The sequence below is a fragment of the Alligator sinensis genome, unplaced genomic scaffold (genome assembly GCF_000455745.1).
Source record: "Alligator sinensis unplaced genomic scaffold, ASM45574v1 scaffold1291_1, whole genome shotgun sequence".
Lineage (NCBI taxonomy): Eukaryota > Metazoa > Chordata > Crocodylia > Alligatoridae > Alligator > Alligator sinensis.
Window position 1 is genome coordinate 1,536,281 of NW_005842219.1, and position 23,964 is coordinate 1,560,244.

General features: G+C 47.8%; 2 protein-coding genes across 5 annotated transcripts in view; one reads left to right on the plus strand and one right to left on the minus strand.

Moving 5' to 3' along the window:
* CASTOR2 (cytosolic arginine sensor for mTORC1 subunit 2) overlaps positions 1–18,478 on the plus strand; it is a 172,556-nt gene extending 154,078 nt beyond the window's left edge. For 3 of the 4 annotated variants that reach the window (XM_006027023.3, XM_025208075.1, XM_025208076.1), the window contains exons 3-9: positions 6,491–6,684; positions 7,107–7,239; positions 8,428–8,551; positions 9,390–9,500; positions 10,711–10,793; positions 13,936–14,030; positions 17,906–18,320. In XM_006027023.3, the coding sequence (XP_006027085.1) occupies positions 6,491–6,684; positions 7,107–7,239; positions 8,428–8,551; positions 9,390–9,500; positions 10,711–10,793; positions 13,936–14,030; positions 17,906–17,971 (806 nt within the window). In that variant the 3' untranslated portion in view covers positions 17,972–18,320. Of the gene's footprint in view, positions 1–6,490; positions 6,685–7,106; positions 7,240–8,427; positions 8,552–9,389; positions 9,501–10,710; positions 10,794–13,935; positions 14,031–17,905 lie in introns of all 4 variants that reach the window. The other variant, XM_025208074.1, reaches the window with a different exon arrangement.
* Position 18,479: 1 nt separating this feature from the next.
* RCC1L (RCC1 like) overlaps positions 18,480–23,964 on the minus strand; it is an 8,552-nt gene continuing 3,067 nt past the window's right edge. The window contains exons 6-10 of the mRNA XM_025208077.1: positions 22,733–22,914; positions 20,450–20,534; positions 20,072–20,233; positions 19,829–19,914; positions 18,480–18,597 (exon numbers count right to left, since the gene is read on the minus strand). Coding sequence (XP_025063862.1) covers positions 18,520–18,597; positions 19,829–19,914; positions 20,072–20,233; positions 20,450–20,534; positions 22,733–22,914 — 593 coding nt within the window. The 3' untranslated portion in view covers positions 18,480–18,519. The remainder of the gene's footprint in view (positions 18,598–19,828; positions 19,915–20,071; positions 20,234–20,449; positions 20,535–22,732; positions 22,915–23,964) is intronic.

Below are 23,964 nucleotides of genomic sequence, written 5' to 3' on the forward strand. Positions count from 1 at the left end.
AGAAGGGCAGAAAGGAAAGGTATTTGCATCCTCTGAAAGGTTATGATTTGAATTGTAAAATCCCTGATGTTGCACTGCTGCCCTGCAGAAGTCCCTGTGGAGCATTGCTGGTGGGTTGATATTGCTTGTCCTTGCTCGCTGTTCTGTCTTTGCTACACTGCATCATGCATCATGCAGTGTAGCTGCCACATTACTTGAATGGGAAAGGCTTAGTATAGCGATCCAGGCAGCAAGGTCTTTTTGGTTGTCTGTGTACTGTATAGAAACCCATAGGCATTTTTGTTACCCCCCATCAGATCCTCTTTTGTTTTGTTTCCAGGCAAGGGGAGAATCAGAGTGCTCCCTTTCTTCACATCAAAATCACAATTAAATGTTCCCCTATTGCTCATTCTAATCAATTTACCAATTTTTGCTATCCAGTGCAGTCCTTCCAATGGCTCCCTAACCCCACAGGCTTTGGACCAGCCTTTTGGCCCAAAATAACACTTGGCTTCATTGTGAGACAGGATTGAAAATGGGAGACCAGTGAAAAGCTCCCTTGGAAAAAAAAAAATGAACCGGTTTATAACAAATCGCTTTAAAAAAGAAGAACGGCTGCGCTTCAAACATGAAGCTTGTGACAGCACAAATGCTGCTTTGACAGCTCATGATTTTTTATAATGCATCTTGCAATTTTTAGTGATGGTGCACATGAATTTTCGCTCCCCTTACAAAAGAAAAGAGAAAAGCTCTATCCCACTGTGTTGGCAGAGGGAAGTCTGAAAAAGTCAGACAAGGGTGCTCTGCAGGCTGAAAAGCCAGAAAGCAAATAAAAAGAAAGAAAGAAATATATATATATATTACTCTTACTATTTGCAAACATGATTTCTCATGATTTCTGGAGTTGGCAGCACTGCAAATGAACATTAAACCATAAGATGAAGAATCTTGAGCAGTCGATTAATAGTGAGTGCCGTTCAATCAATGAATAACATGCCACCTGCAATATATTGCTCTAATGAAAAATAGCTGTGTGCTGAATTAAAATAAGCGCCTCTGAGATGAGCTAGTACAGGGATGTGCAAAATACGGTCCGTGGGCCGGTTCTGGCCTGCCAACAGATTCAGTCCAGCCCACGGGTGGACGGCCACCAGCTAATTGGATCTGGCCTGTGGAGAGCAGGCAGCTCCAGCCGTCACGTGGTGCTAGATGTGGGGAGGCAGGTGGGACTGCTTCCACCCAGCAGCATCAGAAGCTCCCGCCCAGAGCCCCGACCCAGTACCTGCCAGTAGCATCAGCTGTGGAGCCAGCCAGGACCTTGTGCCATGCTGGGCAGGCGGCAGCATCAGCTGTGGACCCAGCTAGGAGTTTGTGCCACGCTGAGTGGACGGCAGCATCAGCTGGGGACACTGCCGGCAGGTTCTGCATCAGGCTCTGGACCCTGCTGGCTGGTCCCACAGCAGATGCTGCTACCCGCCCACCATGGTGGAAGTCGTTATCTGGATCCACAGCTGAGCTTCAGGGCAAACTACAGCTCCATCCAGGTTCGGGACGGAAGGGGAGAGAGGGAGAGAGACAGAAAAAAAGAGACAGAGAGAGAGGAGGGGGTGGGAGGGAAGGGAAGGGAAAGATGGAGAGAAGAAATGAGAGAGAGGAGATGAGATGAGACAGGAGAGAAGAGGAAGGAAAGGTGAGATGTGGCCCTCAACAGGTCCCCAAAACTCATTAAGTGGCCCTCCAGTCAAAGTAATTGCTCACCCCTGAGCAAGTGTAATAACCCAAGGAAACAATCCAAAAATAAACACATCTTTGCTTCTTTTCATTCACCAGAGCAAATGTCACACATGTCCATTTTCATTAGGCAGGCAATTAGAGTCGTCAAGTAGGTATCTAATTGTAGCAAGGTTGAAACTGCCTCTGTGTGAACCAGCTCACAATTTATCCTCCTTGAGAGAGGGCATATTTTCCTATTTGGCAGCACTGATCCAGTTATCTGTGTAGGCAAACGATGCCTATTTCCACTATAAAGCTATTCATTTTCCAGCTACTCTTATGGACCCTTCACTGTAACCCTTTTCTAGATGGCTTGAGCAAATTTGAAATGAGTACAGGAAAAAGGGGCTATGACATTTCTTCATTTTCTCACACCATGTTGCAGGGATTTCAGTGCTGTTGCTGGAACTAGAGCATGATCCAGATGTTTTATGAGCATTTGGTGAGCCAGCAATAGAAAGTTGATCTCATCTCCTCGTCTTGACTGGAAACTGCAAGACCTTATTGTCCCGCTCCTCGTTGTCACTTGTAATCTTGAGCAAGAGTCGTAAATTCAGTTTTGTCTAAGAGTCATCTGAAGTGATTACAGATAAATCTTGGAAGAGTATTGTTCAGTTCTGAAGAGGGGTGTTGAAGCAAGTGAATCCAAGCTAGTCTGTCAGAGTTGGCTCATTGCTTGATTTGGTTTATCCAGTGCCTGGTGCTCTTCTAGCGCATTTTTCCTAGAGATGCAGTTCCCTGTGGTGTTGAATCTATCTGTTGGAGACGTCAGAAAATCCAGTGAGGCTCTCAGTAAAGAAGTCACCAAGTCTTACCTTTCATTTTGACCCCGGTGGTACCCAATAGCTACTTCTTCTAAGGAAGCCAGAGGCCCGTGACATCATGCTGGAGCTTAAATGTTCTTGCTTAGGCCCGTGTGGCCCTTGTGAACCTGTTAAATTTCTACACCCATACATTTAACAGGAATCAAAGCAATGGCACAAATTCTGTGGCCCGTCCCTGCTTGCCGCAGTGACTGTGTAGCATACACAATATCTGTTCGCCCCACGTGAGGGACATGGGCGGCCGAATGGAAGGGCAGAGCATCCTGTAAAATACTATACTCTGAAGACCTTGACCTAACATTTGAACTAAAAATCAAACAATATCATAAGCTTCATTTTAAAAGGAAAGCAACCAAACCCCAACTTTCTAACATCTTGTCAGGCTCCTCTGCAAGTCTGTTTGGGAGCAGTGGGAGAGGCTGTTCTCTTAGTTGGGCATGGGAAATCTGAGTCTCTTCTTATCGTGGGGTTTCCATGCTATTTTTGCAAGCTTAGAAACTTCAAAAATGCTTTTCTCATCTGAATGTGTAAGGCACCTAGAGCTCTGCCTTTCTCTAGGAAAAAAGGTTTGGTTGGGCCATTCCATCTGGAGCGTAAGGGGCACCAGTTTTGTTTCTCCATCCATCCCCACTCCTGTGATGGGAGATACAAGGATAGGCCTGGTCGTTTGCTGACTCGGCGGGTTGCTGGTGGAGCACAAGCACAACCTTCTTTTGCCTTTTATTTATTTGCTCATTCTGCCTCGTTGAGCCTGCGTTAATGTTACGTTTGGTGTTTCCAGCATTCTTTGTACTTAGCACATTTTACAGCTCCCTGGGCAAGGCACCTTCCCACGCAGCTTATTTGATGCTATTTAGATGGAATTGTTGAGCCTCCAGTCTGTGTTTGTTTCATTAAAATTTGGTTTGTACTTTTCCATCTGGCTGCCTAATGGAAACAGTGTCCAGAAGTGGTAATTTAGTCGCTTTCCATACACATCTCTCTCCCTCTCTCCTTTTTTTTTTTTTTTTTTTTTAATGTTAATTGAATTACGAGACACTGGTTACTTAAGCAAACAAAATGGCCATAGGCATGCTTCACAGGGTTGGTTAAATCCAATTAAACAAACATAATAAACACTTTACAGTAATTGCAAATGTAAATGGTGCATCGGCCTCTGTCACCCTTGAGGGAAAGGTCATCTGGGAATGCAAGTTCAGGGCTTCCCAATGCACCACCCCGTCTGTATCCTTTGCAGGTTCATTCCTTCTTCTGTCTATCCACAGATCACGAAGGCCCCTGCACACTTTTATTTAAGTGTGTCTTGAGATCCGACCTGGATCCCAACAATCATGCCTCCTACTATGCCACGCATGTGGAGCAGGCATGGGGTTTAAAGTCACCAGCAGGGGAAGCTCTTCAGTTCCCTCTGCTGGGAGCTTCTGACCCCTGTGCCCAACAGCCAAGGGAGCTGTGTGAGGTGGGGGAAATTGGGTACAGAGAGTACATGAAAGAGGAGTTCCTTGGCTCCCCTTGCCAGTGGTCTACATGGCAGCCCTGGGCCCATTTGGAGAATTGGGGCTGCCCTGGGGGCTGGTGCTGACAACCAGCTGAGTGTTGACACCGACCCTGGGGCAGCCCCAGGCATGCCACATGTTCAATTTAAGGTGCCAAACAAACCAACCATAAAAAATGTTCTACATTATATGTGGAACATTTTTATGGCTGGTTTGCCATGTTTTTGGACCTTAAATTAGTTGTGGCATAAATGTAATGTATAGGGGGGCCCAAAGGTCTTTGGTAGCATTTAATATATCACAGCAAAGCCAATGGCCTCCCACGAAGATGGTACATAGAAGTCATCTTCCTTTATGGAAGGGGTAGTCAAGGCAGACAGATTTGGGGAATTGCCCAAGGTCACCTCTTGTCATTAACAGGTTGGGAGTGGAGCTCATATGTCCAGGTTCCCAGCCTTGAGTGATACCACAGGAGCAAGCTCCCTGCTTTCCACTCTGAATTTCATGTTGAAAACATATAGGGGAGACACCTGTTCTGTCAAATGGTCTTCCTATGAAGAAAACAGAGAGAGCAACATGGCACATATTGCTAATGTCAGACAGGAACTGCTAAGACCTGGGCAGCAGCAAAAGGATTAAAAATGATGGTTTCTTTATACCCTGCACTTTGTGATTCTGGCTGTCTGCAGTGCTTGGGCAGGCGCTCGGTTGTCTGGTACAAGGATTAGATCCCACCCTGGACGGTCTTATGGGGAAGTGATCTATGCAGGGTGACTCAGTGCCAGTGCAGCATGATTTGACTTTCCATGAGGGTAGATGGATTTTGCTATCTCATTTTTGCTATGCCATTGTTTGCTGTGCCTGGATAAGCAGCCTTCCACAAGGGTTCCCCTCTCAAAGCGCAGTGGCCTCATCGTCCTTTCCACCACGTTTCCTGCCACCTGTGATTCTGATGGGAAGCTCAGGGACGACTCTTAGTATTCAGTGGGGAGGGGGTATGGATTGGATCGAGCAGACTTTAACTTGTCCCCTTTTAATAGGGCTGGTTTGCAAGCAGACAGGTGGTGCTGTTCTGCACTACACCCCCTCGCTAGCATTTGTCCATACCCAAGGCTGACAGTCCTTCGGAGTAGGGACTCACCTCTAAAATATGCTTGTACAGTTCCCAGTGGGCTCTGGCTTGGGTTTAGGCCACCACAATGCAAATGATGATAAAAATGCCTCTGCAGTTCATAGGAGACTGTAACAGGGGGCCTTCTCGGGTCCAATTTCCCTGTGGCCCACCCACCTGTTTCTGGGCTAACCGCCTGCCTTCTCGCCTGCCATGCCTTGATGATAATTAATTAATTGATGTTAATTAAGTTGGAGGCTGCCCATTTCCTGCCCCGATGCCAGGGGGTGCTATCTGCGGCTCCGTACCTCCCCTACACCACACCCCATGCCTTGCAGATGGCATCCAGATGTTACCGACATCACCAGCCCCACTCTGGGCCCCAGAATCCTACTGTTTGAACCCTACCTGGATGCCTCCATTGAGGCAGCCTACTCCACCTTCATTCTAGGCTCCCTGAGCTGCTCCCCCTTGCAGGTGTGGTCCCCCCAGGACCTTTGGCTCTACTGGCACTGGCCCACCTCCAGGCCAGTCAGAACCCCAGGCCCTCAGCTCTGGGCATCTCTCACGGTGGGCCCCTGGCCCTTCAACCTTTCTGGTCCTGGCCCTAGCATTTACCAGTCGGGGGATGTCAAGACAGGTTTCTTGAGTCTATGGCCCCACTCTCTCACTGGGGTCCACCTTCGAAACCCTACAAGGGGGCAACCCACCCGGTTGTGAGAGTGGGAGATAAGGCACCCCAACCCACCTTTCACCAAGGTGGTAACTGGCCTGGCATTTCCTGGCGGCTCCTGCACCACTGAGAGCCCCACCAGGCCACCCATTCCCAGCAGGGTATAGTTTTAGGTCGTGCCCAGGACCAGGAGCCTCCTGACCATCCCCTACAGCTCTTCCCTTACCTCCAGGGTGTTCCACAAAGCCTCACAGCCAAATGATGTTGCTACACCCCCAACCAGCTGCAAAAATGCCCTGCTTATATAGGCAGCCCTGAATCTAAAATGGCCGCCTTAATCAGGCACCTGCTGGCTGCTTGGCTTCAGTCCTTAAAGTGGCAGGCACAAACAGTGCCCTGCCACACACACTTTTGTTTCTCTAACAGCCTGACCAAAATCTTGAAATCAAATGTTCTTGGATTACGGAGAAATTTAGGACTTGGTTGCTGAGTGTGCGTATAGTCTTGAGACCCGCTCATGAATTAAAATGCTTTGACGGTGATCCAGGTGTTTCATTGCATGTCCTGATCTAGGTGGATCTGGGGTTCTCCAGCCCTGCAACTCGCTTATATTTTTTCCTTCATCTCTTTTCAGAGCTCCCTTCATCAGAGCACCTGAGCGTGGCAGATGCTACCTGGCTGGCCCTCAACGTGGTTTCTGGAGGAGGAAGCTTCTCTAGCTCCCAGCCCATTGGTGTGACTAAGATTGCCAAGTCAGTCATAGCGCCGCTGGCTGACCAAAACATCTCAGTGTTTATGCTCTCCACCTATCAGACAGACTTCATCCTGGTAAGAGGAAATAAGGTGACGAGAGCAGCTTGTGCATCTATACCCCAACAGAGGAGAGTTTTGTGGGGCAAAGTTGTAACTACACCATGAAGAAAGCAATAGCGTTGCTGGCATGCAGTGATTGAAACACATTTTTTTCGCCCTGATCCAATCGCCCCTGAAGTCAGTTGGAGTCTTTGTGATGACTCTAAGCCTGTTGGAGGCAGGCGGGTTGGTAACTGGACCGAGACTATCAAACTTACTCACCAAGCCCCCATCAAGGTGGTAACTGCCCCTGGGCATCTGTCACTGCAAGCTTAAATGACAGGCATGTTTTCCTGTATCCCGTAACAACACACAACGTCCCCATGATCTCATCTGTTGTCCAGTGCAGGCTCTGCAGGGAACGCGTTGTCACAAGTGATTTCTGTCCTCGTTCTCAGGTACGCGAGCGAGACCTGCCCTTCGTGATGCACACGTTGGCCACCGAGTTCACCATCCTCAGGGTAGTGAATGGGGAGACGGTGGCTGCCGACAACCTCGGGATAACGAACGGATTTGTCAAGCCAAAATTGGGTGAGGACCTGCATTGGCCATCCCTGCTCGGTACTGTGTTAGGGAAACAACAGTCTCTGTGGTTACAGTAGAGTGGAGGACCAGGGGGAGGGGAGGGTGCGTCATAACTCTAGTCCTCAAACTTTTTGTTGAACAATCACTCTGTGTCGTCCGTGTAAGCCCTTTTTCAGCCCCTGATTGAGTCTACCTCTCTTTGGAGAAGCGCATAAGCAGATGCTGTTAACGTCAGTGAGAACTGAGTGTGCTTTGCTGAACTGGGCCTTGGCACTCAGGAGCCTGTAGTGCAACACGGCTTTTCTTCTACCTGTAGATATCAAGAGACACAGAATTAGTAAGACAAAAAACCAGAAAGACCCTTGGGGAAGAGTAGAGCCGTGGTGTTGGACTCACATTTCTAGCATAAACGACGCATTTCTCATCTCTGGTTCCAATGCTAATGCATTTCTAAGTTTACATGAATACTTCCTGGGGACTGCAGTGACTGGCCCATGAAAAATATCACTGTTATTTAATATTTGTGTTTTAGCAAGCTGGGTCGAGGCCACATTGTGCTTGATGCTGTATAAATCCTAATAAAGATGATCCTGACTTTTCCAGTATACCCCGTCTAATACACTGCACGCCTTCATGTCTTATTCAGGGTGAAGCCACACTCACTCAGCGTGGCAGTCTGTCCTCTATTAATGGTGGGGCAGGGGTGCAGGAGGCTGTTCAGCACATCTCAGCGTGGGCCAGCCAGCACAAGAGGGATCATTTGAGTAGGAGTGGCTGTGGTGATGGCGGGTGTTATTTCCAGTGTGCCTGTTACCGTAGCGTGTAGGCACTATGTGCCAATTTAGAAGAGGAATAGTCAAGTCCCAGAGGCTCTTTTCCTTCTCCCACTCAGTGGCTTCCTAAAGAAAACTAGCCAGGACTTCTCTGCTATCCAGTTATTTGAGGAACCCTTCCTATCAAGAGTGGATGTCACTGGGCCTTAACAAGACAAATACTCAGGCCTAGCCTGATTTCTGCTTGAACCAAACTCCAAAGGAAAGAGCCTGTCCCCAAGAAAGTGCTGTCTTTCTCCAGTTGACCTTACGAAGGTGGTCACTCTGGTCTGTGGCTATTGGAGCTGCATGGATAAAAGAGTTATGCGGTGGCTTGTGAACCTGATACCAAATAGGCTTTACACTTGTGTGTCTCTTTCAGTTCAGAGGCCCGTCATTCATCCCCTTTCCAGTCCGAGTAACATGTTCTGTGTCACCAGCCTGGATCCAGATACCCTCCCCACTGTCGCGACGCTCCTAATGGATGTCATGTTCTACTCCAATGGGTATGTTAAAGCTGGCAAAGCAACGCACATTGCTGTTTTTGGGTCCAGCTCCATTTTAAGGATGCAAAAATGTGTCACTGTCTTCAAGACGAGACTCCAGGGCTGGGCTCATGCAGCATAATGCTGCTGGGCTGCTTCTGGGATGCATCCTTGGGCTGTCATCTTCAAAGCTGTGTTAGAGCAGTGGTTTTCAACCTGTGGTCTGCGGGCTCCTGGGTGCCTGTGAAAGATGACTATGATCAATCAAAAGTATGTGAATACCTACGCTTACAATTCAAAGGCGTCCGCACCTCTATTTAAAATGTTTTAGGGGGTCCGCAAGTGAAAAAAGGTTGAAAACCTCTGCGTTAGAGTTTAGGATACCCAATCCCCATTAACAGATGTCTGCTTCCTATTTAGCTGGCCTTGCAAAGTAATAATACAGCCTTTAAGCAGCAGCCTAGCAATGCCAGTTCCTGCCAGAAGATGGCATGGGCACATCGCAATACACTGGCATCACATTGCAACAAGTTTTGTAAGCCGGGCTTGGATGGCACTGGACCTCTGCAAGAGTGGGGCAAATCCAGGGAACAGCTAGACTTTGGGGAAAAACACTTTATCTCCAGACCAGCATGATGAAATAAAACCTTTTTCTGTGGCAGGAGCAAGGGCATTAGGCTGTATAAAATGCTTGCAAAAAACAAAAAGGAGAAAGCGCATAACTAGGTGGAACTCGGTCTCTCTCAGAAAAATGGGCACACCGAGTCATCTGGTTGCAATGGCTGTGTCCTCTCTGAAGGGTTGGGATGTCCATTATCCATTGGGCTGTGGGTAACTCTGTTGTGTTTTGTTTTTTCAGAGTAAAAGACTCAGTGGTGGGAAGCGAAGACTCTGGACACATTCGCTTTTTCTCCTTCTCTCTCATTGAGGGTTACATCTCCTTGGTGATGGATGTACAGACACAGCAGAGGTGAGGCTTCACGACTGGCTTCAGCATGGGGTGGGACCCCCAACAAATCACAAGTAAACTTTTCAGAAGTATCTCGGTCCCCATTTTCAAAAAAGACTTGAATGCTCCAGTCCTATTAAAAATCAGAGAGGCCTGGACTCCCAAGTGCCCGAGCCATCTGAGAGTGACCGTGGCGCTTATTGGCTAGGAACGTAAGAAAAGCTTACCCTTCAGTTTGGGAACAAGAAAATCTTGTGGGTAAATTCTCCAAAGAACGAGAGCAGAGAAGGGGCTTCACATCCGTGCAGCACTCGCTTGGTCTCCATTTCATTGGGACAGTAATGCGATGAATTGTGCCCAGTGCTGCAGGAGCTCACGACACTGTTTGACAGGCCCAGCAAATAGTCAAGCAGGAAAAATATTATTCTGAGCTTTTGTGTTCAACATTGTCTCACAGATCGGAGTGCACTTTTCTCTGAGGGGCTAGAGACCGTATGGGAAGTTGTGTCCAGGCGCATTTTGCGGCATGCAAAGTATTTGTTAACCATCTTAAGACCTGGTTTTGCAAGCTCCTTTAGCTGCCATTGACTAAGCAGCCCCTCTGGTTTGTGGGATCAAGCTCTGGGAAATGGGAAGGATGATCTAAATTGCAGTTAGGACTGATGGTCGGTTCCTTACTCAAGCTCAGGCTGCCTGAGTGACTTTGGACAAATCACTTAACTTGTCTGGGCCTCAGTTTCCCATCTGTAAAATGGGCATAATAATAGCATTGCCCAGCCTGACAGGGATGTTGTGAGAATAAACCAGTGGAAGGCTGTGAAGTGGTTGGATGCTGCTGCAACGGTAGCCATATAAACATCTAAGTCAAAGAGATAGGGGAAGCAGCTTTTCTCCCCCCTGTGGTTCGAAAGCATGAGTCTCATGGGGCCCATGAGCTGATAGATTTCTAGTTTCGCATCACCAAAACACAGGATCTTTCAGAAAGGCCCTTTCTGTCTTTCTTCCCGGCACAGCCCTAACTTGGCGTCCAAGTGTATATGCAGTGTTTTCAGTAGAAATACATAAGGGGAAAAGCCAGCCAAATCTGTGTTGGTCACCTCATTTCTGGTCATGTTCACTTCTTGCTGCGCCTCATCTGTTCCAAGCAGCATGGGGATGGAAGTGCCCAATGAGGCAGCAGGCAGTGGAGGTGTGACTATTTTTAATGGCATCCTTTCATAATTTTCTGTAGGTTTCCTAATAACTTGTTGTTTACAAGTGCATCTGGAGAGCTCTGGAAGATGGTTCGGATTGGCGGACAGCCCCTTGGCTTTGGTACGTAAGCAGCTGGAGAAGCAGCTGGGCACAAATGCAGTGATGTTCGCACCGCCTGGATAACGGGGAAGAATTGGGTTATCAGAGCCTGGGGTTTTTTTCTTTCTTTATTTTTTTTCTTTGAATGGTCTGGGTTTTCCCCAGTAAGAGTCTAATTCCAAGTAGATTCAGTTAGACCTCCCAAATGTAGGCTCAGCTCTTTGAAAATGTTGCACATCCCTCATTTCTTGTCAGCCTCCAGTGGGGTAGACCTAAGTTTCATGTCTAAGCTGATGTAGGGGTGACTCCACAGCGTCAGTGGCAGACTGACAGCAGCACGTGGAGCCGCAGAAATGGCCCTCCACGCCCTATCAGCTGCCCGCGTTGCCCTTGAGAGCTGCCAAAATGGCTTTTGCCAAGTGGATCGCGGAGGAGTGCTGCAGAGGAAAAGCCCAAGATTTTCTGCAAATGACTCGCTTTGAAAAATCAGACCCTATTACAGTGCCTTCAAAGTTTGGACTGCTCAAAAACAGGCACCCAGGATCAACAGTCACTTTTGAAAAAATTGGCCCCTTTCATTTCATTTTGGTACCTGGTCTCTAGCAGCAGCCAGGTCGGCAATAGTCCAGGACTGAGCAGAACTGGTTGTTCACAAAAGCCCCTGAGAGTTACATGCAGCCAAGTGAAGGCACATCCGTGATCTCACATGAGTACGGTGCACTGATTGCTGTGAAGACTGGTCCCAGTTTCGTTAACTGGTCAATACCAAGAGCCGTTCAACATCTTCTCCTTTATGGATGCAGGTCAACACATGATGAGGGAAGGAGGAAAATGGAGTGAAAGGCATCAAAAGAAGGTTTTGAAGCATTCTCGCATGCTTCTCATGAGTGACTTTTGTTAGGATTGTTGAAAATCGTCCTGGCCGTTGTTCTGTTTTTCGGTATTTACGTTGAGTGGTGAAGGGATGCAGGCGCGCTGGTGACAAACTGTTCTCTGTGTCCAGGGAAGAAAAGTTCGATTGGCTAATAGGAGAAATCCCTCGTGACGACGGTTGAGTACGGGAGCGAACTCCCTAGAAAGGCTGTGGCTTCTAATCACTGAAAGATTGGAAGTGAGGGTCAGACAAATGTTTGTCGCGAGTGGTTCATCCAGAGACGATCCTGCTGGAGTACATGAGCTCTGGAGGCCCACACATCCCTCTCTGTCCAGGCTCCTACATCACTAGTGCAGAAGGGGGCTGATTTTGCAGACCTTGCCTGCAGGAAAGCTCCCAGTTCCTTGTAGCGGGGAAAAAATGAGATGCTGCTATAGCCAGTTGCTGGGCATGAGCTTGCTTCTAGGATCCAAAGAGAAGGGCTTTGAGTTCTGACTTTGTCCCTGATGTAGAAGTGTTGCCGTCTGAGGAGCCCAAATGAATCGGTGCTTCTGGTCATTGCACAGAGCGCCGGGGTTGGCACCTCGGAGGGAAGTGCTCCTTGCTGGAATACGAGCAAGCCAAACCATTTCCTGCACGAACCTCGGCCATCGGCAGTGCAGAGCGCTGTCTGGAGTGCCGTCGGGCAAGGAGGTGCCGGTATGCTCCGGCAGAACATGAAGGGGAAAGGAGAGATCCAAGCAGCGCCTGCCCAAACCAGCCCAAGCAGGAAGGCTGCATTTAGCATTGCTTGGGAGCTCTGCTGAATGCCAGTGCTTGCTGCCTCCATGTAGGTCAAAGAGCCTTGGTGGTGGAAACTGAGGAGGTGCGCTGGCCGCTGTGCCACTTTCATCTTTAATTGTGCCTCGAGCAAGTCATCCTTTTGCTGCTTTAAGATGTTCCTTCTCAGAGGCCAGTTTTTGTCTCTCGGCTGCAAGCTGAGTTGTTAAACGGGCCATAAACGGTCAGGGAGCCAGTGGAGCGCATGCTGCTTTGTGCCTCCTGGGGCGTGCGGGGAAGGAAAGCTCCTTGTTTTTGGAAATGAACTGGTCAAGTCGCTTAATCAGGCAGCCACTTGAAGGCTAAAATAGAAGGGGAGAAGAAAATGATTAAAGCCCTCCCAGGCCAGTGGAAAGGGGGAGAAGGGCAGAAACCAGACTCCACTGCTGCAAGAACTACACCATGTTACTTAGTGCGTACAAGGCACGAAGTCGTGATCCTGCTGTAGGATGCTGAGGAGGTGCTTTGTCATGAAGCGGTCAACCACCAAAGCTCGTTCCCTAGTTCTTGTTTTTCTAGGGCATTGTAGACATGCGGAGGGGAAGCCGGGGGAAAGTGGTCCGTAGGTCACTGCCTCCAAACACTCGTGGCCTTGTTTTGTGATTTGTCTTTGGGGAGGCCAGACAGCAGGTGCCGGGGATGGCTGTGGCCGTGGTGTTGTGAGGGACTCTGTCGTGTCAACGCGCTTCTGAGGCTCCTGCTTTGATGCGATTGTCAAGCTGGCAGGGTCTGTAGAGGTGGCAGTCTGCATGGCTCCTGGTTCTCCTCCCCGTCTACTGTGGCTTGCTAAAAGCAACAGAAAGCAGGTTTTGCACATAAGTGGTGGCTGCCAATTGCCACACTTGTGTTACAGGATTACTAGTCGTGGAAAGGAGGCTGTATGGGAATAGCCAGATGGGATCGAGCAGCGGGCGATGGGCAGGAACAGGGATTTCCACAGGGCCCAGTGTTAACGTTGGGTCTGTACAGGTAGGAACGGCGAAGCCCCTGTGCCTGCCACACGAGGATGGGGTCATTGGCTTCTGAGAGCGTGTCCTGATAGCAAAGCTGCTCTCTGGCACCGACGTGTACATAAGTGTGTCCACAGAATAATTCAGCCTCCAACTTGAGATGCTTGTTATAGGAAGTAAATGAAATACAAACAGAAATGCCCCTGTTGCCTTAGGTGCTTCACCCAGACACTGATGGGACGCAGCCTCGTCTGCTTTGGATCCAAGATCTAGCCAAGGATTGATCTGGATTCTGAGGCCAGGTCAATAGACCCGAGGGGTTATTTGCAGAACTGGAAACTGCATCGACTCATCCTCAACATTTCTGATGCTTTTTCTTGCTCAACACGATGCCCGGGTGATGGCTGGAGGGGGTGTGAGCTGCTTCTGTGCTGGTGCTGAAAGCTAGGTAGTGCTAGGTCCGCCTCGCTGTCAAAGAGCTCTGCTTGAGTCTGTGACTTCTCCTCCATGTCTCCCGCAGATGAATGTGGAATTGTCGCTCAGATTTCTGAGCCCTTGGCTGCTGCTGACATCCCGGCCTATTACATCAGTACTTTTAAGTTTGATCACGCATTGGTAAGTAGCCTGGTAGCTCTGCTGGGGTATTGGGGAGGTGGCATCTTTCCCCATCGGAAAAATGAGCATTGTCCTATCTTGTTACAGCTGCTTGCCGGAGGGTTTTGTACAGTATAGCCAAAAGCTTGGGGGGCAGATATCATTTTTTAGCCCCTCTTGTTGCAGACGTGCACTGAATTTAGAGAGCTTCAAGCAGCCTAACAGAGGGGACAGTGCATTGAGGGCTAAGTGCTGGGGTGGGGTGTCTGTGTGTGAGGAGGGAGGGTGGACAGTAGGCATATGGATTGAAAGGTGTTGCTAGTCCATTTTCACTTCTCCCATTTGCAGCAGCTCCCATATTGTCACTCGTTATCACCCCCCTCCTCCTTTTTTTTTTGCATTACATTATGAGCCGTGCCTTGACTGCTGCTGCTCAGTGTCAAGTAGCCAGAACCACAAACCCTGTAAACACACAAGCGACAGACGACAGGCAGCTGGACTGTAGTTCCCCCAGGCCAGCCTATGCATGTACCCAACTGTGAATGTCTTTTGTCTCAATTCTTGCAAACGCGGTGTAGTGCTGAGAGTAGTTTTGTCTTGCCAGTGATACAGGTCCAACCCCACTGTCTCTGCACATACAAACAGCTCTGATCTTAGTCTGTTGTGCCCCTGCCTCTGGGGTTTTCAGCGCTCCCTTGTTCTTGGAAAAGCCTACACCATGGCGCTTCCTCTGCAGCCACAAACAGCATCCCTGTAGCACTGCAGGATCGGGAAGGTCGGTGTTGGAACATGAACCATAGAGGACACTGATCTGCCCACGTGCTTTGCCTATTTAGAAACAATCCTCTCCTGAGGTCTCAAAGTGCTTGAAAGCCTTTTGTGTTTTTTGCCACAACTCTTATGTTCCAGGCTGCATTTAGGGGAAGTACCCCACTGCTTTACACCCCACCCCCTCCCAGCCTAGTTGCTCCATCTCCGATCCGCTTTGTGGAAGTGTTCGCACACAGCATCCCGACTAAAGAAGTTTTAGCACAGCTCTGTCTACACACTCTCAGGTGGGCCAGGCCAGTAGCATAACCTAATGGGGTGCAGCAGCCTCAGGTGTCAACTTGAAGGGAGCAGCATGCAAAAAATAACAGCTGTCACGGCTGCTGGCTGGTCAGCACAAAACTGCCCCGTTCCACCTCATTTTTCATAACATCACTACACACTTGGTTCCCTGGCCTGACTTGTGACTTGCTAACAGCTCAGATTTTTTTTTTATTTTTTTTTTTAACAAAAAAGCCAATTACTTTACATGTTTGCAGTTGACAGGTACCATTTACAGCCCATAAGGCCTTTGTGTGCAGAACATTGTTCCAGACGGGGAAGGTCAGGGTGCTGTATAGATGATAAGCTAAGCCAAGAAGCTGGAAGTCAGGAAGTGGCTCTGGGTAGTAATTTTGCTGGGTGCGATATGCAAAGCGCTGAAGTGTAAATAGAAATCCAGTTATGCTTTGGCAACCAAATTGCAAAAAACCTAGCAATGCCTTTTATTAGGCCAGCTGAAAGGGATATTAGGCAAGCTTTTGGGCACAAAACCACCCATCCTCAGGTCTGGGAAAGGGGCAGAGGCTGGCAAAGGTAAATTGAGTGATAACTTTTGAGTAATGCTATGCTGTAAGTTGCTTGCTAAAGCAGAAGGAGGACTGTAAGATGGGAGTGAAGAGCAAGGGGAGGTAGATGAATCACATAAAGCCATTGAAAAAGGAATAGGGATATGGTTACCATTAAAGTACAGAGCAATTAGGAGAGGTGCATTGTAATGAGACGCAGAACTCTTCCCTGTGTTTAGTCCATGGTTTTTAGTGACCAGTCAAGTTACGACTCTGTTTGCAACCCCAGCTTCCACAGCTAGTTGGGTAGGTTTTCCTTGAGTACAAGAATAGAGATGAAAAAGCGGGTCAGTCAGAAGCAGTCTCCGACTGGAGACTGGGTGTCTCTGTCCTTTAGAAAACCTTGCTATTTCAGGACATACTGGGTGGATGCAGCTGGTGACGTTAGTTTACTGCAGTCATCTTGACCAAGCTAGGCCGTTCTCCCTACTGTTAAGCTCAGTTTGATAGCTTGCAGGATTATGAAAGTCTCCACGGTAAGTGTAGTTGTGAGAACTTAACATTTAAGGCTTTGAGCTACTGTGCGTGTATTCAACAAGCCCAAGGTGAGCCTTTGGAGACCAAATAGTGTGGTGCGCACTGTCTACCTAACATATGGAATGGGTGATGGGAAGTATATAATGGGTTACTGTTAAAACCTAGGATGCAGCTATTTGTGTAGAGCTATAGTGCGTGAAGATAGGCTCACCTGGCAATCCAGAGTTTGGGCAGAAGAGGGTGCTAGTCAGATGTGTTAAGTGGAAGATTGAAAGGAGGAAAAGGTTTAGCATTAACGTTCGAGGAGAAAAGAAACCTGAACAAAGTAGGAGAGAGATGAATGTACAAACAATTTGCAAACAGCAGAGCACAGACAGATGAAATAGAGAAGCTAGGAAAGAGGGCTGGCTGAAGTGCCAGGTGCTGGGAAGCTATAACCAACTGCGAACTTCTGAAATACAGCCAGAGCTTCCTTAGTTCATTGCACCTGGCCAGACCCACTGTGACCTGAATTGGAAGTCCAGCTTTGCTCATTATCTATCATACTAGTTCCCGTCTGAGTAGGGATCCTGGTTTTCTCTGTTTAAAAATCCCAAATTCACTATTAAAATGAAACACCATATATATAACATATAAAAGAAGAGCCATAAATTCTGATTTTTATAAAAGCCATAAATTCTCCGATTTTAAAAAACCAAAATGAGCATTTTTCCATGATGAAAATGAAATGCCACTATATATAGTGCACTATATATAGTGGCATTTTATTTTTATTGTGGAAAAATGCTCATTTTGTTTGTTTTTTTAAATCAGAGAGTTTACAACTCTTTTTTTTTTAAATTAGTGAATTTGCAATTTTTGAACTGAGAGAACCAGGATTCCTGTTTATGACAAATTCAGCTCTGTATACAGGACAAGGTATATATAGGTATCAGTTGAACACAATGTTTTATTGATACATTGACAATTTTAAAGCAATTTGGAAACCTACCAGTGCCTCAAATCACTATAATAAATTCTAAATTCCTGTAATTTTTTTTTTTTTTTAAATAATGGAAAATCAGAGCTCCTCCACCCCCCTTCGCTCACCAGGATGCAGGTCCAGCTGCAGCTGCCACCTCCCCCCACCAGCTTTGTGGCACTGAGCAGCAAAATATGCCAGGTCAAACACAAGCCACAGCCCCACCAGTGCCCCTCACTTCTGACTCACAGGTCCCTGGCCCTGCTGCTGGTGCCCCAAGTCCCAACCCACAGCTCTGCCAGTTTTCTGCACTCCTGACTTGCTGCCCCCAGCCAATGTGTGGGGGCATGGACAAAATGGCAGGGGGGGGGCACTTGCCCCCCCAATTTCTGTGCCTGCAGCGGGGCATGGGGCTGCAGCTGGGCTAGACAAGCTCAGGGTAGAAGCTACCTCTGTGGCCCAGCAGGTGGAAGCAGCACAGGAGGGAGCGCTATGCCACCATGGGCGAAACACCCAACAGCAGCAAGGGGCCACTGTACCTCACCTTTAAAGGAGAAAATCCACATTTTTCCATGGCGAACAGAAAAGGGTGGATCCCTGCTGTTCACTCTTTGGATCTTGTACTAAGCAATGTGACACCCAGGGGAACCCTACTCGCTCCCTCCTTGGGCCTTGTACTGGTGACATCAGGAGAATGCTATAGAGCTTGTTCACTCAAACTCCTCTTCCAGCTATGAAGAAGCAAGTTATGTGTCTGTCTAAAGAGGATGGTTCTCACCCTGTCTTTTTTTGGTTTTCTGCAGGTACCTGAAGAAAATATAAATGGCGTAATCAATGCACTCCAAGTCAGTCAAGCTGGAAAGCATTAAAAATCTTCTGAGCTGGTTCCAGATGCTTTTTCTATTGTAATAATATTATGGTTATTCCTTTTTTCTCACAGTATTCTTGGATAATCTGATTCTGGAGAGGTTGAAGTGAAAAAAAAAAAAAGACATGAGCATAAACAGCTCTTTTTAAGAATTGCTGAACTTAGAGCCCTGCTGTTCAGTTCCAAAGCAAAAAAACATAACCTTGCTGGTGTGAGAGGAATTGCCCAGACAGGCAGATTGTGTGTGCTGCAGCTTTAGCAAGAGCTTCTCCAGAGGAACTGGGGTGGAAGGGCTGGTTTCTTTGTGGAGAGTGTAAAGAAATAAGGAAATAAAGGAAAAAAAAAAACCCCAAAAAAACAGAATACAGCAGTCCTCTCTGTCTTTAAAACTGTATGTGCTTGGAAGTCGTATGAACCAGCCTCCCACAGCTGCAGTGAAGTGTCCAACAGCCGAGAGTCCCTTCCCTGCTCCAGGTTTTCTAGAAGAGGAATAAAATGCTTGCAGCAAGGACGGGTTAGATTATCTTTATTCGCTCTGCACCAGTTCCATTAGATCCATGATTTCACCAGAGTTACCATGTGATCCACTCCACATGCCACGGCCACCACCTCCCCAGGTATCGTCACCTAGGAGAAAAAAAATAGAACCAGTAAGTTCAGTACTGCTGCCAATGCTGCCTCAGTGAAGAGGTGTGCACTTATTCTGTAATGCCATCATGAATCAAACCAATTACTTACACCATGGATTACCATGAAGTGGAGCAGGTTGCCTGATCCTTTTTAAGTACATGCTGTGTAAAAATATACACATATACACACTCCCTGTTGGTTTTAAGTACATGCCCCTGACGATAATCGGTAAGTGCCCCTCCTATGTTCTGGGACTTGGTGGTGAATAGGTTCCCTATTCACTTTTCCTATGCCCTTCATGATTTTGCAGATCTCTACCTTCTCCTGTTGAAAATGTGTCTCAGTAGGAGGAACAGCAAGGATAGCAACTTACATGATACTGATCATGCAATGAAGAGCTCTTATGGCATAAATGCAGTCTTTAATAAATGCAACTACTTTGCTGTTCCTTAGGGGGCAAGAACAGGTGACCCTAATGGGAAGAAAGGACAGAAAGTGCAGCAAGAGGCTAGCCAGGCACAAGACTAGTTGAAGAGAGTTTGAACTCAAAAAAAAAAAGGAAGAGCATTCCCCCTTGACTGTATTTTCCAAGTATGCCAGGTAAAGAGGAATAACAAGGAAAGAAAGGTTTAATTAAAAAGAGGTACTGAGGTCAGCTACCAACTGACAGCAAGGATAGGGAAGGTGATAAGTAGCCTATAGTTCAGGGAATTGGCTACTACCTTTGAGATCATGGAAAGGTCAGGTGAGGTCTCTGATAATGGTAAACACGCTGCCCAGGCTTAAAGGAAGGCAGGAATAAGCTGGGAAGTTCCAGACCAGCCAGTCTGAGCTTGATACCTGGGGTTGGAGCACGGCATCATGAACTACTTCAAAGCACAAGAAGAGATACGCCTCTACCTTAGCAAGGCTCTTGCCAGCATCTCCATGGTCATCTAGATAGATACATGACTGCTCTTACCCCTGGCTCAGTGCCCACATGAAGTAATTGCCTCTTCCTGCCCTCATTACTGCTTTGCAGGTTATTATATGCTATTCCCTGTGGCCAAGGAGCAATGGTCTCAAATTCCAAGAAGGGGACTACAGGGTGGTTAGGCATTGGAACAGCTTACCCAGAGGCTGTGGAATCTCCATCCTAGGAAGGCTGAGGGTAGGCAAAACCCATCGCTCAGAGCAGGATGTTTGAACTAGGGCCCAATTCAGCTGACCAGGTCTCACTGACACTTACCCTCCAGGGAAAATACTGGTCTTCCATTCTTCCAATTCCCAAGCACCCTCTTATATTCTTGCCCCAGACAAACAACTCTCCTCTCTCTGCAACAAGAGAAACAAAGACAGCCTCAGTAAGCAGTGCCAAGCTACAGCCTTGTAAATAAGCACCAAATTGCTAAGAGCCAACCTTTTTGTCTAAGCTCATCACAGCTATTTTCTCCTCACCTCATTAGGGCCAACTGCACATTCAGACTCTTACCATTAAGTGCCGCAAACTGGCTGAGTCCACAGCAAAGGTGCTTAACACGAACATCTGATGAGCCAAAGAGAGTGGGAGGGATCATCTCTGGAGTTGCTGTTTCCAGAAGGTTCGGTCCTTTCCCAAGGATTCCATATCCCCACACAAAGACATTTCCTTCCTCTGCATGACAAATGCACACAACACTTCCATCAGCTGCCGAGTCTTGAGGAGTTGTATTTCACCAGAGGTGATGGACTCAGATACATTCTTCCCTCCTAGGTTTTGCACACCCATTTGCAATACATGGGGCCTGTACGCACCCCATCACTTCTACCTCACAGCACATTCACTTCCAGTGGGGGCACGTAACTGGAGGATTTCTTTAGAGATACTCACCATTCAGAACAGCATTGCCGGTCCCTCCGCACGCAGCCTCCTTTACCTTCCCAATCTTGAATGGTAAGTGCCTGGGGACATTCACCTTTTTTTAAGAAATGCATTATGGCTTGAGACACAGAGCTACTTTAAAAGGGGTTTGCTCAGGTTGTAGGGCAAAAAGAACAAGATACACAACACTCTGAAAGAGCTTTGACTACTGTTTGTGACATCAGAAAACCTGGCCCTCTGAGCTTTGAGGAATGATATGGAGCCAAGCCCAGATGCCACAACTTTTCAGTATGGGACCTTACTTACAGAGTGGCACCAATTTGACAGTCTGCCCTTTGTTCTCCCCATGAAGCAGAGATGTCTTTTAATAGTGGACAGCACACATTTCAGCAATTAACAAAATAGATCAGGTGCTTCTCTCCCACAACATGTACGGTCAAGTCAGCACCTGGCACGAGGGGTATACCGATAATTTCCCACCAGGTAAATCGGTGAATACAGATCTGATATCAGATTTACAGGAATGCAGCTGGGCAGCATGGAGAGCAGTGCCCTGCAGGTAAGTCTGTGGAGGGGAAGGGCTGGGAGCAGGAAGGGAGAAGGGGGCACAGATCGAGGCACCCATGGTGAGGGAGGGAATGGGACAGGGGCTGGGGCAGCGATGAATGCGACCCCAGGGCCAGGGTGGCTCCTCTAGCAGATCAGTGTCCTGGTGCTTAAAAATGGCAGCAGGGGCACTTGAACTACAGCTTGTCTAATGAGCTTTCATTCAAGTGCCAACACCACCATTTTTAAGCATGGGGATGCTTTTAGAAGCAGAGCTGAGCAGGACAAAGAGGAGGCAGGCTGCCCACTGCAGGCTCTGGGCTCTCCACTTTGTCCTACCACCACCGGGCAAGCTCTTGGCGCAGAGCTACCAGAAAAAGGCAGCAGGGCAGAGAGCCCTGAGCCCACAATGGGCAGCCTGCCTCCACCATACGCACAGGACTTGGGTGGGGGGGGAGGAGGAAAGGAAGCACATGCCCCCCATGCCTTCCTCAGGCGGGCACACAGCAGCCACCCCTCCACCCCACGCACTCACCCCCCACACTGCCTGGATGAGCCACCCACAGCTCCATTCCTCTCCCCACCCCCGAGTCCCATTCACTGCCCTGGCTGGGCAGTGCCCCCAGCCCCTACCCCACTCCCTCCCTCACCATGGGGGCCTTGATCTGCCCCCCCTTCACACTCCTTCCCCTCCACAGATTTACCTGCAGGGTGCTTGCTCTCCACACTGCCCAGCTATGCTCCTTGCTGTGTGCATGCTGTGGCAGCGCACACGCACGTGGCATATTTATTGGTACATTATCAGCTAACACCAGCCAAAAAAAGCCAATAGCAGATAGCATTACTTTTCCCTTTATCAGTCCAATATGGACTTTTGCTTTCAGCTATTCTGAATTAACCTCAGGCTCCCTTACTACATCCATTCATTTCTGGTGCTTCTTGCTAAATCGCTACACAGCTTGAAACAGTATTTTTATCCGAGTCCAAGTCTCTTAAGTTTCATCTCCTTACTTTTCCCATTTGGGTCTCAAAAATGGAACACCGAAGTATTTAACAGTATTAAGTCACCTAATGGGGTGGGCAATTAGCCAGCACTGTCATGAAGATTTCTGCAATACATGAAATGCCTTGGTCCCTTACCTGCTTCCAAAAGGGACTAGGATCTAAAGAAACAAACAGTAACTTAACCTAGAGGATAGGAAGGAAGGGAACTTTTGCTAGAGACACGAGACCAAATGAGACGCTCTATTGCTTGCTTGAGAAAAATCAGAACTGTATGGCAGATAGAGGGGTGGCCACAGCATCTACAGAAATGACTTTGGGCTCATGAAGGCTTGTGCCACCTCATAGGCTAACTAAATTAGAGATAAATGGCATATCTACCCTGCCTTCTGCCCAACTTCAGGCTAACACAGCTAATTGCCTCTCTCTGCTCATGAAATAATTGCCAGAATCCAACCCTCCCCACAAAAAAAAAAAATTCCAGAATCCAACCCCCCCCACAAAAAAAAAAAAACACCTCACAAACATGTACAGCAACAGGTCTGTCCCAAGATCTCTTTGGAAAGACTTTCAGCACATGGAACCATAATCAACAACATGCCAGTCTGTTACTGGGAGGAAAATTATGCCATCCCATAGCTCAGTACTGCATCCACATACCCCAAGACATAGCAGGGGGTGACTGGTGGACACGTGTCCCTTTAGCCGTATGCAATATAAAGAAAAGAAAATTCCTAAACAGACCTGTGTTGTCTCCGTGACGCATGCTAGTTGCAGGTATTCTGAGTTTCCCCAGCCGAAGATGTCTCCTTCATCAGAAACAGCCAGACAGCAATCAGCGTAGGAGGCAACCTGAATAATGTTGACCCCAGCAACATCTCCACCTAGCTTAGTGGGAACACTGGTAACATTGTAGTGGCCTAGACCTGGCAAAGAAACAGACAGTCTGGAATGATGTGCTGCCCTCCTGCAGATCAGAACAAAGCCAGAAACCACACTGGGCAATGCTAAACTAACAGAAGTCACTCAAATCACACTTTCAAAGCTCTAACTAGAAGTCTAAGCAGACAAAACACCAGCTCTAATTGTGCACAGGTTAGGAAACCACTTGGCCTCATTACCAGGATCAGTTAGGTGCACTCCATCAGGAAACATCCTGGCAGAAAAAAAGCGTAGTTGAAGGTAGGAACCTAGTGCCCTGTAGTGTTACCATAGGTAGTGCAAAAGCCCATCAGATGTCCTGCAGGAGTTACAAGTGCAAACTTGCTGGCTGTGGTGCCAATAAAGCCAATTAAAATAAGACTGGCAACCTTCACAGTCAGGGGTGTCCAGACTGATCTTCCAAGGTCCCTTCTGGCTTTACAATCTATGAATCTGAACTACTATATCCATTTTACTTTGGCCAGGCTCTGATCACCTCCAAAATTTCCATCTACTCTGCAAAAATAGCAGCAATTTTTCAAGGTACTGAAGTTCACAGTGATGTCCATTATAGTATATCACGTGTTTTGTTAGAGCCATTGTGAACCGTGTTCCAAACCACTCCAGCACCCAGACTAAGGCTATTCCTAAAGCTGTGATTCTAGTCTCCAGGCAAATTAATGTTTTGTACGAGGTGTCTTTCAGCCAGTCCAGCAAGAACTGTATAGTACAGCCACACTGGAGGATGAGGAAGAAGCAGGGAAGGGGCAGGGTAAAACTTAGACAATATTCTGGGCAGCTTTATGAGGAGGAACAAGCAAAGAGGGCCTCAACCAAAACTCTGACCCAAGGGCAGGATGAGTCATCAGGAATTGAAGCAGACACAGTGTAAAAGCAACAGAGGGCACTCACCCACCCCCCAGAGAAGAGCAAAATCAAGGTTTGGTGTTTTACCACAAGATGCTTCTCATTTTTATTCCCAGCACCTGTCCCATAATCAAGGCTTAAGAGATGCATCTTCACTCCACTATGCAAGAACACACAGCTCAGAACGC